At 41.9% G+C, this 18,105-nt stretch overlaps 1 protein-coding gene across 1 annotated transcript; it reads right to left on the bottom strand.

Annotated features, from left to right (window-relative positions):
• Nucleotides 1-166: 166 nt before the first annotated feature.
• DCUN1D1 (defective in cullin neddylation 1 domain containing 1) lies at nucleotides 167-17,448 on the bottom strand. The gene is made up of 7 exons (XM_040074229.2): nucleotides 17,313-17,448; nucleotides 10,280-10,496; nucleotides 8,846-9,014; nucleotides 8,235-8,365; nucleotides 4,207-4,289; nucleotides 3,873-3,969; nucleotides 167-2,925 (listed from the first exon to the last, which is right to left on the bottom strand). The coding sequence occupies exons 1-7, from the start codon at nucleotides 17,313-17,315 to the stop codon at nucleotides 2,846-2,848; spliced, it is 780 nt and encodes a 259-aa protein (XP_039930163.1). The 5' UTR covers nucleotides 17,316-17,448; the 3' UTR covers nucleotides 167-2,845.
• Between the last annotated feature and the right edge of the window lie 657 nt (nucleotides 17,449-18,105).

Below are 18,105 nucleotides of genomic sequence, written 5' to 3'. Positions count from 1 at the left end.
AGATTTTTTTTATTCCTCCCCCAAAAGAAAGACTTGCCCTGAACTGTATTTTATGTAGAACACAGGTATTCAGTGCTTTTTCCCCCCCACACTCCCTAAAAGCACATTCCAGAACCAAGTTTTACAAATAATACACTGAAACAATGCAGTACAAACCTCAGTCATGGCAATTTCACTGGAGCTTTATTGCCTCTGTTGGTAATGAGAGGGATTGTAAGAAGTTACATTTTGAACTTACAGAGATATGCAAATGATGGGATTTTACTAAATATAATCTCAAGATTAAGTGTTTTATATCAGGGCACTTCTAATTTTGTACATATTTTAATGTATAAAAACAGTTTACAAACTTGATGTTTGCCTTCATTTTTTTTTCCTTGACATTTGGCAAAATTAAATTGATCCATTTGCAGGGAGATCATCAAATTGAAGACATAAGCACTTACGAATTAAAGCAATCCAAGTAAGCAACTGGCTGCATTCTTTAAAAAAAAACAAACAAACAAAAAACCCCACACATATATGAAGGAAAAAAAACCCACATGGCCACATCTGAGCATGTTTCAGTACAAAATATTCCCTGTAACCAGGCATTTTGTCCTTAGAACAACACCCTGTTAAATCAATGTTTCAACTTTAGTCATTTTGAAAGACTTTTTAAGATGCCATGATAGCACAAATAACCCTTTTCTGCAACATAATTAGTCAAAGTTTTTATGTATTTCTTTATAATTACACAGTAATTATAAGCATGTAGTACCAAACTGATGACAACACTATTTTGTTGGAAAGATCTTGCATTCAAAAGGAAGAGTCTCTTAAAACACCACGGCATTTTGCCACTGCCCAATCCCAGACTTTTTTGAGGGCCAAGTCTGCATTGGGATGAAAAGCAAGTCAGTTCTCCTCTCCAAACACAGCATACTTGAACTAATCAATCTGAAACAGTACCAAAACCCCCAAGACAGAAAACAGCACGCAGAGATAACCTTGTCGAGCTTTTCTTTTCGACCCCACCCACCCCCCATAATTTCAAGTCCCCCTTTTTATTTACACAAAACTGAGAAAGGAAATACTGAAAGCAGCAAAACACACAGTTTTTGGCATAGCCAATTCCAGTAGCTGGAGAAAGTCTGCAATGTTTTTGAGGAACTGTATTTTTGGAATAAATGCACAACTGGATTTGCCAAAAGGGCACTGCTGTAAAGGGAGCCTGCCTTAAGGTCAACTGCACAGAGTACAAATAAAAATTTCAGCTGTTTAATAGTCAATTTCTCCCTAAAATACTTCGAGCATCTGCATAAAATCGTGCTGCAGTCTAGTGCAAGTACCAATGACTCATCTCAGAAATAATTCTGGCCTTATCAGGGCACTGTTTAGAGCATGGACTTAAAGCCCCTCTTCTCAGTTTTAAGTACAATCTGCCTCCTCTCCTGGAGCTCACTCCTCCCAGCTTGTTTTTCAGAGCAGGATTTATCAAATCCCTTCACAAGTAACTCAGTGAGAAGTAAAAGACCATAAAAGCAGCTAAAGAGCTCTTGTATTAATAAAGAATTGCATCTGATAAAACCTGCTTTGATCCAAACGAAGCGATTTAGTCAAACGCGGCAAGACAGAAGTAGTGATAATCCACAAAATAATTTAAACAAACAAAGCCAGTGTAGTAGTTTGTATCTGATCTGTGCTTGTTGGGGAAAGCGTTACTCTTAATTTCTGTATTTGGCAACCACAGTGATATGTCAATTTAAGGAAAACTCAGCAAAATAATTTAAAAAGGGGTGTCATCCATAATGGCAGTACCTCTGTGTTATGAAGATTTAACTTACCGGGATAACAGTTTCAAAACCCAGATTCACATCAACCTCACCAGCTTCTTGTACAACAGGGCCATTTGCTTCGTCACACCTCAGCCATAAAAGTCACATATCTTAATTTAAAATACTGTATTGTGTAGCAAACAGTTAAGACACAAATTCAGTATATTCAAGTGTTTGATTTCCACAGAAATGAAAAAAAAAACCCTTTCTTTGACAGACAGATAAGCATTTCAAAACTGTAAAGAAATCTGATTTCTCAGAGAGTAACCTAGAGACCGTGGGGTTGTGTGAGGACACAGCTCGGCGCCCTGCGGGCTCTGCCGTCGCCCACGGGGTGGAAGTGCTCGAGTTGTGTCGTCCCCCAGCTGTCCCCAGAGCAGCTGAGCCACAGCAAACCTCAGGCAGGCACCAGAGAGCCCCAATCAACAGCCCCGGGGCTCCTTGGCCATTCCTGGCACTGCTGTGACCAGAGACTCGAGCTCAGACGACACCTGCGCTTTTCCAGAAAAGAAAAAACTCGGACCAGGTACACTTAAATATATCACTCTTGCAGGAAGTGCTATCAGTACAGTCTTTGCAACTAGCCCCAAGTGTATATTTAAGGATTCTTTTAAAAATTGTTTCGATGTTGATGTGTATAATTCAGATGCCATACAACAGTTGTCTGATGATGACCAGCGTTGTGCTTTATGTGAAATCAGAAACCTCAAAATAATTATAAAGCTTCTAGGACTTATGGGAGATGAAACTAGGGTGATCCACCAACAAAAAAATAAATCCATGATGAAATCCACAGTGTTGGAATTTTAACGGGCAAGAGTGGTCCAGACTAGAAGAAAAGCCCAAACCACCAGTAGAAGAATGAAATATGATATGGTCCAAGATGTATCCTTAAAGGTTTGTCTCAACCCTCAGCCTTATTGTGAGGATTGATCTTCAGTTCAGTCCAGCCAGCAGAAATTGACTGTGCAATTTTCCATTTCAGGTATTTGTACAGACTATGTACACTCTAGAAGGGTCCTTTAATGCTACACTGTTGTACTTTTTGTCCCAGCAATTTGAGGGCGTGCAAATTCCACAAAGTCATCAATAAGAACTGGCCATGCCCCTAAAAGAGGAAAACACCAGAATGTAAGAACTTGGTTCAACAAGGCTTCATATCCAGACAAGCTGTTTGCTTTCCAATATTAAACTAAGCAGAGTTCGAAGCAAAAAAACGTAATTTTACTTTCCCGCTTAAAATTTAAGAGCCCATTAAAGATTTCTGCTTCCTTTAAAGCCAGTTAATACACATCACCTTCAAGGGTAATCTTCCAGACAAAACCAAAAAAACTGACCAAAACCCTAACTCAAAACTGACAAGGGAATGAGGACAGTCCATATTACTAAATGAAGTTGGAGAAGTTTGCTGCCCTCTGCTCCAGAGGTATCACAAGTTTCATTCCTGCCAAGGCTGAGGGTAATCAGCTGTTCTTGGCTGCACAGGGACTGGAAGAGGAAAGATCGATACCAAAGTTTACAAGAAACACATTTGGTAGGAAGTGGGTCCTGTTCAGCAGCCCCTGTGTGCTGCCAGCTTCACTTCTATGTCAAAACACGTCCAAGCCTCACATAAACTGAAGCAACCAGACTTCAAAACATTCTCAGCCATGAATGCAGCAACCAGAGGACCCTACACGGGGCTGCACAAACTATGGATCAGTTACTTGGATGGAGATGCCAAGAACTGCACCAACAGAGAATCTGTGGGGTTTTAATGGACATAGAGCAGCGTTTGTCTCACGAAGAAAGAATTTGGGGTTGTCTCACTAAGAAAGAATTTGTGTCTGAGCTTAGACAGAACAAAGAAAATGGATTCCATGAAAGCTTCAGCATTTCTTTTTTAAAACATCAGTAACAGAGATGATTACAACATGCAATAGAGCTGCTCTAACTGGGCTTCAGATCACCAGTAATACTCTAATGGAGCTGTTTTTGAGATTGTGCCAAAGCAGATACACAGTAATAAATATAAAACACAGTTAGAAATTAATGAGAGAAAATGGCAATGTTTACCTTCCTCATCATAGTTAGACATATCATCTGCTATCATTGTACTAAAGTCTAGAAGAAGGTTCCAGGTATCCTTAGGAATTGATCTTTTATGATGTTCCTGTTTGGAGAGGTGGAAAATTTATATTAAAAAAAAATAAATCAAAACCCTATTATACATTCAATTTTACTGTCTCGGACACATCCATATCCCCAAAGCACATTTCTCTTGTACACACTATGAATATCTGGGATTTAGGTCAAGACAGTCTATTTTATCTACTCAATAACTTAAACATGTTTATCTTCCAAGGGCTGAAAATACTGCAGTCCAGATTATGTAAAGGTTTAAACTTACCAACAAAAATTTGTTCCACAAGTCTAGAAATTTAAATCTTCCATTAAGTACTAAATTCCAGTAGGCAATGGCCATTTCTAAATCTGTAATATTAAAATATATTACTTTTAGAGATATACATATCAAATATATAATCTCCACAAGTATCTAACACCAGGATGAACCATGTATCCACAAATATGAAAAGATTAAACTAATGCAAATATTCTCATGGATCCTTTACAAAAAGGCAACCATTAATAAAGTGTTACATAGTTTATATGTTACAGAACTGAAAATTGCCCATATTAATATCTAACATAGCCAAAACCCCCCAGAACATTTCACATGCCTTTTGCTATCTAACAATAGATAGCAAACTTTAGTTTAGCTTTAGTTAAAAGTCAGCAAAATATTGTCAATTAAAGATGCTTGAAAAGAAAATCTGTAGTGTTTTGTACTGCAACTTTCTTTTTGTTAATGTATAAAATACAATTTAGATAAAACCAACTTTCAATAATTACATTTTTAGGGCAACCTTACTACAGGTGCTCCCTTTGTAACGAGGCTTTTGTCAAGTGCTCATTTCTGCAGTTGAGATTTCCTTTTGAAAAAGAATCTTCAGGTGGTGACACGAGACAGTTGGTTTATTTGTTGGTGGTGTTATTCTGGTTGCATCGAGTTTTTGCTTTGGGTGTTTTTGTTGGTGGTCTGGGGTAGTTGTTGGCCCTTTTGACTTGGGATTTTTTTTTTTGTTGGGTGTTTTTTGTGGTGGGTTGGATTATTTTTATTTTTTTTTTCTCCTTTCAAAGCCTCCTGTTAAATTCCTGTTTGTTTGGAATGAGTGAAGCCTGACCTGACACATTTGAGAGCAGCCCCCCCCTTCCTGTCAGAGCTGCTGGAGTGCAGCAGCTCCCAAAAAACCCGGGTGGGTCTGGAGGGAGGGGAAGGACAGAGCCAGCTCCACCTCCCTGGGGAGTGCCAAAGGCCAGGAGGGGCAGACAGGAGCTTGGGAGCACACAAGAGACATCTGGAACCCACAACTCTGCCCAGGCTCACCTGCACTACCAGGGAATTGCTCAGTGCTGCAGCACCAAACACCACTCACTGTGAAATACCAAATTCAGTATCCCCAGCCACAGGATATCACACAGTGACCCCAAAAGGCTGCCGAGGTAAGTGGCCTCTTTTTAACAAAAGCTGTCATATATTTGGCGGTCTAGCAAATTTCTTCTGTAAACAATCCCTTTGTGGAAGCACGGGGAGAAGGCAAAGATCAACTGCACACCTCAGGGAAAAAAAGAAAAACCCCCACACCAGTAACCCAAGAACTCCACTCCCTTCCTTCCCCCAGGATGCCCAAATATTTAAAGGAAGCCAGGGAGTGAATCTTGGGGGTGAAACCAATAGCAAACAAAACAAAGTATGAAATCTGCATTGCTGGAGGGAAAATAGAAGCTGATGGGGTGTTTCTGAATTGTTTAGCATCTGATATTAGAAGTTCTCAAATAGCAGTCACATTATAATACCTCCTGTCCAAAGTACAGAATAAAATTTGTGAAGATCTTCCAGCAGCTACAAAGATGTTTGCTTTCAGACAAAAGGTAAGTTTGAATCTCAAGAAGCAGAGATTAGTCAGAAGTCACTACTCCTCAGTAAATGAAGCTGTATCTGAAAATGGCAACTCAAACTTCAGGGGAAGCTGATCAGTTCCTCAAGGAAACAGATTAAAAACTAAGTTTTATTTACTTGCTCTGCATTAATGGTGTGCATGCAAAAAGGCAAGGTCATCAAATCACTGCATTTTGCAGTGGCTGGTAAACAGTCACTGTAAACAAACTGTGCATTCTGACATTTTTGTACCATTTTGAGATAATTCTTGTGGGTAAGCAAAGGCTGTTAAAAGCTAAATCTCAGGATACCACAACCTCAAACTCACTGTATGAGTCCAAACATGTAAAGCATGATGACATAATGCCTTGGGACAAACTACATTTTTAAAAAGAAATTGTATGAAATAAAACAGGAAGGTAAAGATACAATTTTAGGTTTTTGTAAGTGTGAGAAATGCTCAGTGAAATCCTCCTGGATCAAATATAAGAGTCTCAAAATACATCCTCCATTCTGAATTTTATCCAGAGAGATGCAAGAGAAGCAAAAAGTGTTAGAGATGAACACCAGCTACAGGTGTTTGCAACTCCAATGAGATGCAAATATCACAAGAACTTTTCAGACACCCACAGGAGTTACACAGTAGTAAGGAATTATGCAGAAGAAATGTATTTCCAGAACTGTGCCGGAACTACTGCACAATGCTTGCAAGATTAGAGGCCAATATACATTAAAATCAATTTGCAAGTTCCTACAAGCAGTTATTTAGACACACCAAAATTAATTGCCTAACTAGCAGCACTTACTTTGCAGCTCTGTACTTCTCCCAGTATTCTTTTCCTCCAGGGTTTCCAGAATTACTCTTCCCTGTTCTAAATTCATGCCTAGAACCGTGTATTTATGAGCACCAAAAGGGCTGGTAAGCATCCAGACTTTCAGCTCAGTCCTACATCACTTCCAGACCCAGACTTAAAAGCAAAAACAATTAAAAAAACCTATCTTACACTATGTATATGCTATATGGATCTCAGGAAACTGTACTTGGTCTGCCACTGCTAGAGCTTAACCTGCATGAAGAAGCTTTATGATGAATGAAATAAAGGAAGTGAATAAGTTTTCCTGGGAAATTAATCCCACAATTCAGTTGCTGTCCACATTTTCCTTATTGCAGCAGACTAAAAAAAATTATTATGAGTTTCTACAAGAAATACAAACCAGCCTATTCATTTCTTTGCATGATTCAGAAATGACTACAAGCATGCACAAGTATTTTCAGATGGTTTAGCAGCACTTTTAGCTCCTTTGGATACAATGAAATTCACAATCCACTGAAAACAACAAACAAGATACAGCAAAATGTCAAAGAAGGACATAGAGCTTTTGCTTATTTACTTATTTTTCAACACTCATTTTAAGCCAGAATGACAAAACTTGGTCTGTACATAAAAGCCAACAAAACTAAAGCAGAAAGCTCATCTTTACACAGCCTGGGAATGCAGAGCTGTCCAGGGGCAGCCAGTTTAGAGCATTTTCATTGCTGAGAAAAACAAACGCACGAGCTGCCAAGGAAGAACCCACCAGCCTTTTCATATTTTATTATTTCTCAAAACCAGAACAATTAACTTAAGAAGTTACAGGACCATGAAATGCTACTTATGGCTAATAGCTAAGTCACATTGTAGAGATACAAATATACATTCTGGCTCTTTAACGTCACTGCCCGAAAGAAATTTTTATTCCCTCTTTTTTTTTTTTTTTTTTTTGTTTTGTTTTGTTTTGAATAGACAGAGCTATAGTTTGTTCCTTTAATTCCATCCAAACTGTGGTGTTCTGAAATTATTTTTAATAAGTTATTCTTTCACTCCACCTGTTACACCAACCAAAGCCATACCCAGCGTGTGAACTCTGAAATAATGACAAAAGAGCCTCCAGTGAGGTAAGGTGGAAAAAAACTCTGTAGGTAGGCACCAGCAGGCATCAGGCCCAGAACACAGGAATCCATTTGCACCATTCCAATTCTATCCTGCTAAGACATTTGCAAGGGTTTTTGGTGTTACAAGGGACTGTACAAATGTGCTTACACAGAAAATGGTTTTACAGCTTCAATTTATCCTAAAAGTAAAAATTCAATTAATCTGTTCAGTGCTGCAAATTTTAAGTGGTGTAATTATGTCTTTAATGTAAGACCATAATCCACTGTGCTGAGAACTGCACTCAGAGTGAAAGAATAAACCCTCTCTCATAAAATTCTGCAGCCCTTATTAATAATCAATTTGAATACCTTAAATTGACATTTATCTCTCAAAACACAGAGATGTATTTTATCCCAAGGGTGATTATCTTTCAGATTCACTGGATCACAATAATACATTCATCTATTGCTTTAATTAGTTCTTTCCAATATTTATGAACAAATGCTTATGAATTCGATTACATACCTAAACCTTTCTGTCCCGGGTTCTTTGCAAAGTTGAAAGTAAATTGATAAAAATCCTTAAATCTTCCTGGCTCTTTTAATTCTTGTTCCATTTTAGGAATCTGGGCCTTCAGTTTTTCTATGCTGTCACATCTGCATTTTAAAAAGCACGTTTGTTTATTTATTTATTATTCATTTTGCCATAAAAACATGAGTTAAATAAAAATCTATAAACTGTTTGTAGAATACACAAAGAACAGAATGCAGGAAGCTTTTAATGAGTCTGCACCTCTACGAGAATTTCATTTGTTATTTTTTCACATTGCATTTGCACATATACCTGATATATCGGGTTCTACAGTCCACAAAAATTTTAGGAAAAGGTGATAAAGATTCCTGCACTCCCACAAGCCAAAGACACCCCAGGTCTGCCCAACCTCCCTGCTCTACCTGCCAGAGCAGCTCTGTGCCAACCAGCACACAATGCCCACACAACCGAGGCAGGGCTGCGTTTTTCCAGAGGCAGACAAGCGATGCTGGGCTCTGAAACGTCTCAGAAAGGACACCAAGCCTGAGAATTCCCCAAAACAGGACACTGGATCACACTGTCACCATCTAATACTCAGTACTTACCCCAGCTCAGTCATTCCATCCATGAATTCCAGCTTTGAAAATTCACACTGTGTTGCAGCCCGGAATTTCCACGCAATGATGAGTACAGTGATGCTGGCTGGGTCTAGAGCTAGGTCATCACAGAACTGCTGTATTCCATCTATACCGATCTTATTTTCATCTTGAGGATCTTTGGGACATAAAAATAAGTATCAAGAAAAACAGGTATTTGAAAAAGCTAATTTGTTCAACATATTTAAGACAAGGAAATCTTTTCAAGCCATTTTTTGGGATCAGCCCTTATAAGAGAGTATTTTTAAAACAAAATGAAATGAGTGTTCCCCAATGGTTAAGCTTTAACAATTGAGGCAGTTACTGCAATAAAGCCTCCCATACAATGAAGCTCATGTTATTTTCATTGAGAGACAAAAGCACCACAAACATTTGTTTTCTGCCTAATAATATGCAGGATCTTCTGACTCATTCCCTACAGAGCACAGTGGTTCTCTCCCCCCAGCACACTCAATTATTGGCTCTTTGGTCAGCCTGATGAGCTGTGTTCTGTCAGAAACCATTCTGCAGTGTTCATTTCCAAGCTGTACCAACGCCCAAATCTGCCACCCAGGGGCACCCCAAGAGCAGATTTAGGTATTCCCCGGCACACAGGAGGTTTCCAGCATGCAGGAGTTGGACACAGCAACCTCCAGGGAGAAGTTACTCTGCCCCATTAGCGATTCCAAGTCAGCCAGGGCCACTCCTCTTTCCACAAAGGAATCAACATCTGGTCTGGAAGGGAGATGCTCACATTGCAACTGTGCTAACAAAGATCTACTAACGCAAGCCAACACAAACTTCACAAAAACGGTATTTGGATTATACACATGAAACATAGGAAAACTGACAGAAAACAGAGGACTCATTTTTAGATTAAGTGCTAAAACACAGGATTGGTTCTGCTCTACTGAGTCCACTTTACACTTTATGTGGTAGAGTATCAGTTGAACACTGGCTATATGACACATACAGACTTTGTTTTCTTTTACACACTGTACCTGCCTGATAACAAGAACAAGTTGAACAAAAACTAAGGTAGAATCCATCCCTAGTATGGAACCTTTTCCTTGTCAGGATCAAGTCCTGTGTGATATGCCTTCCCCAGGAGACTTACCTAAAATCCTCATTAACCATTACAATTACTCCTTGTACACACAGTTCCAGCTCAGACCCTAACGTCCTATAAATGTAGATACATTCAGAGCACATAAAGTAACTGCATGTAATCCCTGTGAAGCAGAAACCTACCGATATTTTCCTTCTAATTTGTATTATTAGTATAGAAAAACAAAGCTGAAAGAGTCAGTTAAGCCTTCCCAGCACAAGAGCACAGCATCATCAATACACTGTAAATAAGAATAGTACAAGTAGGAAATAAGCCTTAAAATTCAGGGTACTCACCTTTGTATCTGTTATATAGTTGTTCTAACTTCTTTCTGTCCAGCGATCCTTTAACACTCTCTCGTATATAAAGTTCAGGATTTTGGAAAAAGTTGTCTGTTGCAACATCTAACTTCCAGTCATTTTGAGACAGACAACTCACTGCTGTCTTTTCACTAGATTGTGTGAAGACCATAAACTGACGCACTTTATCCTTCTGTGACGATTTCAACTTGTTCTAGTGAAAACAGACAATACCGTAACTAGAAATGTCTGCTGGACAAAAAAAACCCCCACAAGTAAATAAAAAACGTTCTCTTATTGGTTTTTTAAAATCAGGATCTTTATAATTTCCCCAAGCAATCAGCATATCAAAATATCTGATCAAATTCCTCCAGAGGTGGGGCAGAGCAGGCCACTGAACAGTTTAGCACCACTGAGCAGCAGGCTGGTGTCCTCTTGGTCCCACTGCTGCAGGACCAGGGCCACACCTGGAACGGGATCTCCTGAGGTGCCTCTCCATGGCAGCAAGGGACTAGGCTGGGTCATCCATTTCAGGGAGCTACGCACTGAAATATCTTAAAGACTTCTTTTTTTCATCAAGGAGATTTTTCACTTTGAAGGTTCTCAGCTCCACCTACATAATTTGCAAAACATTCCTGCGAGGAGGCATTGTCTCCATTTCACAGGTGCAGCAACCGAAGCAAAGGGAAAAAAAAAAAAAAAAAAGGAAATTGTGCCTGAGGCAGGCGGGGGAGTGAGTAGCCAAGGTGAGAGCTCTGGAATTCCAGGCCTCCTGCCCAGAGCCAGCCATCCCGCCCTGGTCTAGCCCAGAACTGAACGCAAACTTGATGCTTATCAGCAGAGAGGGATTCCCAAGGTTATTTCGGATGAGGAGATGCACACTCGGGATTTCAAGGGTATGAGTTACACAAAACTAACTGCTCATCAGGAGAAAGCAATCACAGCTCCTGCACTACACCCAAATTCAGTTCTACAGTTCACTCAATACAGTCAAAGCAAAGATTCCCAATGTTACAACCTGGTAAATTAAAGTTCTGACAAAATTTTAAGTCGGGATTGGATTTCTTGCATTACGCAAATTTCTTACATGACACAAATACTTAATTTTACTTTGTGTTCTAACGAAAATTTGTATATTCTGTTCATTATTGTAACTGTAATTTCAACAGCTCCTTCTCAGGGAATATGGAGAAAAAGGGCAAAAAAAAAAATCCTAAAACATGATAAAATTCAGCCAAAGAATGAATGATTTAGGAGCAGTATATGCTCAAGCTCTTAATTTCAAAGTACAACTAGTGTTCAATCACATTATCACTAGAAAAAAGAATTAATGCTTCAGAACACAAATTCATCAGTCCTGAAAGTCAGGATCAGTTTTCTGTGGCTTGATGAGAGTGTGAACACTTTTATTTTTAAGGATAGTTAAGTTACCATTTTCCCATGCTTGGGAGTCCCTAAGTGATAGTAACAACATAAAACCTTTTCAAAAGCAGATCGAAATTACAAAGAATCGAGCTGCTAATTACACTAATCAGTACAACATTCAGTAAGGTGTAAGACGCAGCAAATCACACTGTTCAGCCGTAATATTTTTCTTGAATAATCATATTTTTCCTGGTCAAACATGAGTTTATTTTTAGTGAAGAAGTGCCAAAGCCCTTTCTTTATATTTGATGAATGCTTTTGCAGAACCGTGTTTAAAGTGGACAAGACACTCCACATCACAAGTGACTGGACACTCTGCAGGCCGACTACAGGACAGCAAGGGATGGAATTACTGCTGAGTTTTTAGTATCCTATTATAGCTCTTCTTCCAGCACATTAAAAACCCACACTTCAAGCAGGAACAGGTCCCAAACCTTCTGCACTTTTAAGGGCTATTTCTAGACACTGAGCACTAATACTCTATTACTGTTTTAAGTGCAATACTGAGCAGCACATAACCTTTAATCCAGGCAACAAATACCTGACACTGAAATTGTGCTCACTGTAATGCAACACAATCCACTTAAAACATCTCAACTTTAACACAGGCTAAAAAGGAAGATAGAATTCTGTTTAACAGATACGTGTGTTGCCTATATATACAAATGAAAACCAATGGAAAGTGAACGAAAAAAATTTGTACCGTTATTTCTTGGATTAAGAGGAAAAGGAAAAAATCAGTTCTGCAAGCCTTTGATCATGTTTGTGTGGTACCCAAGCTACCTTTCATAATAATAATTTCATAATAACAAGACAGATAACCTTACTTTTAAAACACAGAACAACTTCTCCAAATGAAAAGCTACATGGTGTAGATTCATAAAACTACACTTATTCTAATTAACATCTGGTTCTGTGGCTTGGATTTTAAAACGAAGATTTGACTCTTACCGCGAAGCACCAAATTTGAAATGCTAATTCAGTATCCTTTCCTTGATCAGATACTTCAGTGAAAAACTACAAATAAAAAATAAAATATTTGGTCTTTTATTTCCCCAAGTATTTTTTCTCCTGGTCTCAGGAACAAAAGATGCTAGAACTTCTCTACCCTCTGCACTGTTTTCAGTCACCTCAGATCCAAAGATAAGTTCTGCACACTTGGTCATCAACATTTTGTGGACAGCTAATAGCTGAATGAGGGCTCCTGGACAATGTTCATGGGAAACAGCACCAACCTTTGTCCCACACTGCTTGGACTGCAGAGCTGAGGATCCCTGCTGGAGCCCCGCTCTTGGACTTGGCTCCAAGGTCCCATGCGGCCACCAGCGAGACAAGCAGGGCACGATGAGTTCTGCTGCCCAAACCTCCTTGTGGCCCCCAAGGAAGGCTCCAGTCAGTCCTCAGTGAGAAACCGCTTTGCCCCTTTCCCTTCCCAGCCACTCAGACCGATGATCCGAATCCTGCCAGTTTCACCGCTAAGTAAAGGAATTTGAACGATGTGACATCTGTGCTTTTGTTTCAGGCGGGACTCAAAGAAAAGCCTGTTAAGTTCTCATGCACGTGACAGGTAAAAGCCTTTTCTAAAATAGTATCAACCTCCACAAAGTCTAGGCCTTTACACTGGCTGCATTCAGACTCCAGCAGGAGCTGTGGGAAGCATCCCTGCTCTTCCCAAGGACCCCAGGGATGCCAGCTCAATCCCAGAGGCTGGGGCATGCAGCCCCCTCACCCACTGCCACTTCTGTCCCTTGATGTGACACGAATGGCCAGGGGAGTTCTGCTCCTGAATCATACCACTGTATCCGTGAAAGGAACCACAAGACACCTAAAAATGTCTGCTTCACTGCTCGTATTCAGCAAACACAAGGCAAAATCACGAGTATTTTTCTGTTTGGTAAGAAAAATGTTAATTACAACAAAAATCTACAAATAGACAGAACTGCATCTTAATGTACAAACAGTGATGGCACATAGGTATACTACCAAAAAAACTAAGGTAAAGACAAAAACAATGGAAATAAATAGCCAGAGTTTCTGCACGATGTAAACAAACATGTCCTTCAACTACATTTTATTTCCCGCAGCAGTTTCCCTAACAGAGGACAGACAAAGTAAGAAATTCAGGACATTTGTAAGATTCTGTTCCAAACTGATGTGAAATCCACCTGGCTGCAGTGGAACAGAACAAGAACACAAAGTCCGTTGAGATATAAAATCCAAGGGAAAAATCACAATACAAAATTAAAGTTGCTTTCCCTCTATACTGTTCTTTTAGTGGATAAAATAATTTCAGTATTTGTATGCAGGCAGAAGGTCAATATACAGCTACTCAGAAGATTGCTGTAGATATAATGGTAATTCATGCTAACCTGAGAGGTGAAGGAAACACAAAAAATCAGGGCTGTTCCAAATAAAAAAGGACAACATAAAGCAGCCAGTTGTTTGAAATTCTTAACTCTGGTCTGGGCCAGAAGCTCTGTTCATACTGTATATTTGCATTGGCACCATAAAACATGAGTGAAATATCAAGAGCGACATAATAAACTTCACACCTTGTTCTCAGAGTAGTTCATATTCTTGAATATTTTTTTCATGGCTCTAATTAAAAGTGATTTAAAGTATTAGTTCAAAGGGATCTCTGGTAAGCTAGGAGAGGAAACAAGATCATGCACCATCTTGTCTAGCACTCCGACTATTCCGTCCAAAAAGCAATGCCAAGAATGTAAAGTTTTACTATGGGACAACCAAACCTCAAATATTTAACATCAACGAACTGCTACAGACATGCATATGCACCACAGATTAGACGTATAAACAGCTGGTCTTGCAGAATAGCTCGATGAGTTAAACACCACATAACAATGTCATGAAGTACACTAGCATTACAGGAGACAGCGTCAGACATGAAATTCTTGTAATATTAAATTTTACAACTTCCTGTCAGCTGAGCTTTGCAGTAAGAAATTATGTATTTATCAGCACAGAAATATTTCTCAGAGAACACAAACTGGACAATGTAATAGATAATGTAAATAGAGACAAGGTACTTGGCTCTGGATAAAGATGTAAATCACACACTTGCCTCGATTACCACACACAGTTCTAAATCCATTAAATCATTCAGAATTGTACAGGCAGCGAAGATGGCTCAGAGTAAACTGAACCAGCTTACTGCTCTGCCTTGACTCATGGGCACACCAGTGTCCTCAGGATGAGGTGAAGCAGTAACCCTCTGAAGGACAGCACTTGTACAGGTGCTGCTCAGCCAGCTCAAATGAGGAGAGGTAAGAGAGGCTGACTGCCCTCAGTGGCCCAAGGAATACTGGCAGGGCCGTGTCCCTTCCAGATCCGGGACAAGGATGGTTCTACGGCAGGAAACCTCCGTCCTGAAGGCACAAGGCTCTGGCCATATGGACACTGGGGAGTGTCCATAGCTGGCAGTGCTGCATGGACAGGAAGGAGCCAGGCCCCAGCTGTGCCACGGCATTTGCTGTGCTGGACAAGCTACCTGGCCACAGCCGCTGGGAGGATGAGCCAGAGCAGTTGTGTACATGGGCTGAAAAATGGGATATCGAATCTCGTTTCTGGATGGGCATCTTCAGATGTCTGTGAGGCCTCCCTATGTTCCCCCTAACCAGAGGATTTTGACATACCACAAGTACAGGTAGAGAATCCTACACCAAGGCACTGGAAACCACCCATACGTGTATTTACTACTTCTAAAAGCTGCAGGCCCATCATTTAGTCCCACTTCAGTGCCTATGTCATCCTTTCTCCTGGGTGCTGTTTGCACAGGGCCTGAGAGCTCTGCTCAGGGCCATGACAGGAGTGTTCACATACTCCCTCCAATCTGATAAATACCAATCTAGCAGGACAGAATTGCTACACAGAATATGTCTGCTGGTTCTTCAGTTAAGTGTTTCCAAGAAGACCAAGCAGATAGAACTCTGCTGTTTCTCTCAAGAAGTTATTCTCTGAATGATGGGCCTCACTATTTGTTACAATACCACTTTCTACAGCATTGTTCAGTTTAAATTTCTAATCTCATGGCCAGCCAATAATACATGCACATGCAAGACATCAACTGTCTATTTCATCAACTGTGTATTTATTTTGCCTACCTACATTGGATATACTGTGAGACAGCTCTAGGTGATTTTTATGGAAAACAGTCTTCATAAAATGTTGTGTAATAACATTACAGTGTAAGCGCTATTTGAGACAGTCCCAGACCTGTAGAATTACAATAAGACACCTTTACAGTCTGAACTTTACACAGACTTCAGTCTTAAGCTCTCAAAAAAAAAAAAAAAAAAACCCAAACAAAAAAACAACACGAATGAAGACCGACATCAAACTATTCAATTAAAAATTATACTAGTTACATACTGACAAGTTTATTAGAGGTCTGCACACCACTAATTTAAATTCTGGCTAACCAAATTTTTATGCCAACATAACTCCATCAATTAAAAGTGATGCTGTAATTTTTTTTAATACGTTTTTAACACTGCTTGTCAGAATAGTATTAACAGCAAGTATAAAATATCTTTATACCAATAAGCATACACCAGTAGATCTTAAGACTCCCTCCCACACCCTTCCTAAGACTGCATCCCTGCTACAGAAAACTACTGCTTTAAATTGTACAGGTGTAGTAGCTAAAGCTGTTACAACATTTGAATACGGAGAAAGCCTGGAACTACTACTATAAACTGTTCCCTTTGGTGCATAACACTGTGCAAGAAAATGAGGGCCCCCTTGATTATATTAAAGGAATATATTTTTGTTTTGTTTAGGCAAATAAAACCAGCAAATGTTGTTCTAAACACTGCAGTTTCACACTGCAGTTTCCCCCTACAAGAAGCAAGGGAGAAAGTCGATTTGGGAGTCCACAGCGAAAAGAGAGAGAAATTACAGAGAAAACGCAAGATAAACCTTTACAAAACCTTTACCGGGAGGACCTTTGTAAGGCCCTCCTTTACAACACTTCTATGAATAGAACCAAGACCCAAGAACAATCATCCAGAAATTCACCAGCATAATCCCAGCTCAGGAAGCATCAACACCCCCAAGCTTCTCTGTGAACTGACAGCACTTAGAGGGCCGGGAGACGCCTGAAATCCTGAGGAAAAACTCCAAGAAGCCCCCGGTTCCTGGCAGCCCCTCGCACTCGCTCTCAGTGCCGCTGCAGGCACGGGGCAGGCGCAGGGCACGGACCGCACAGAGCTGCCCACAACACCGCCGCTGTCTCGCAGAGGTGCCCGAACGCTCACACCAGGTGCCAGCGAGCCCCTCCCCGCCGTGCGGGGCCTGGCGGGGCCCCGCGGGTCGGAGGCCTGGGCGGGATCCCGGCGCCCCCCGCTTAGGCCCCTGCCCGGAGCGGCCCCCGCCGCCCGCCCCGCGGCCCCGCACGCCGGCCCTGCCGTGCCCGGCAGGAGGACGAGCGGCCCCCGGGCCAGCACATCGTGCCCGGCTGCGGAGCACCCGACACCGGCCCTTCGGCCGCTCCCGGACACCCAGCGCGCCACGACCAGGCCGCGCTGCCCCTGCCCGGCCCCGAGGCGCCGCGCCGGGCCCAGAGGGGCCCCGGGCTGCCGCTCACCATGGTGGGGGCTGTGCGGGCCTCTCCCCTCCCGGCTCGGGCGGACACTGAGGGCGGCGGCGGCGGCGCTTCCTCCGGCGGCGGCGGCTCCCGGCTCCTCACGGGCCCTTCCGCCGCCTTCCCCCGCTCATGCGCAGTGCGGGGAGCCAGGAGCCCTCACGGGGGGCGGCCCCGGCCCGCGTTCCCGGGGAGCAGCGGCGGCGGGCGGCCCTCGCTCGGAGCTGAGGTCGCGGCGAGCACCGGAGCGGGGGGGCTCGGCCCAAGCGGGGAAGAGAAGGGAGGGGAAAGTTCCCTCCAGCCTCCTGGAGGTTTTTACGGGGTGGGCTCGGAGGGGATGCGGCGGTGCGGGGGCCCAGCGGCTCCGAGGCCCGCTGTTCGGTGGGGAAAACTCTCTGTGTTCCTGTTTCGTCAATATCGAAAGGGAAAACACTTTCCGAGCGCCCGGTGTGAGCGCCGGGGTCGCGTGGCCGCCGTTCCTGGCGCCCTGAACATGGAAAGGGCAGATGGGAAAATCCCCCGAGCTTTCCACGGTGGATTCGCGGGAGAGGCAAGATCGTTTGCTGAGCAGCCACGGAGACCTGGGGAAGGTGAAGTCTCGGGGCAGCAGCTTTACAGAGGAGCATCTCCACACCTGTAAGATTTCCCTGCTCCAGGCTGTCTTCCCTTTGGGGAGCTGTGGACAGATGTAGCTCTTCCTGCAGTAGCATAGCTGTACTAGCAAAAGGGGCTGCAATGGTTACATCACGGTTTGTACCACTATCCCAGACAGTTGTTTTTTCCCAGGAAAGCTTAC

This window comes from Hirundo rustica, chromosome 10 (genome assembly GCF_015227805.2).
Source record: "Hirundo rustica isolate bHirRus1 chromosome 10, bHirRus1.pri.v3, whole genome shotgun sequence".
Lineage (NCBI taxonomy): Eukaryota > Metazoa > Chordata > Aves > Passeriformes > Hirundinidae > Hirundo > Hirundo rustica.
Note: the sequence above shows the minus strand (reverse complement) of the source record. Positions and strands in the feature narration are given on the sequence as shown.

What these genes read in the sequence shown, in the direction of transcription:
- DCUN1D1 (XM_040074229.2), bottom strand. An exon ending in GATGGAATGACTGAGCTGGG is followed by an intron (nt 8,366 to 8,845) that starts GTAAGTACTGAG and finishes TTTAAAATGCAG; the next exon opens with ATGTGACAGCATAGAAAAAC. An exon ending in GTCTAACTATGATGAGGAAG is followed by an intron (nt 2,926 to 3,872) that starts GTAAACATTGCC and finishes TTCCTCTTTTAG; the next exon opens with GGGCATGGCCAGTTCTTATT.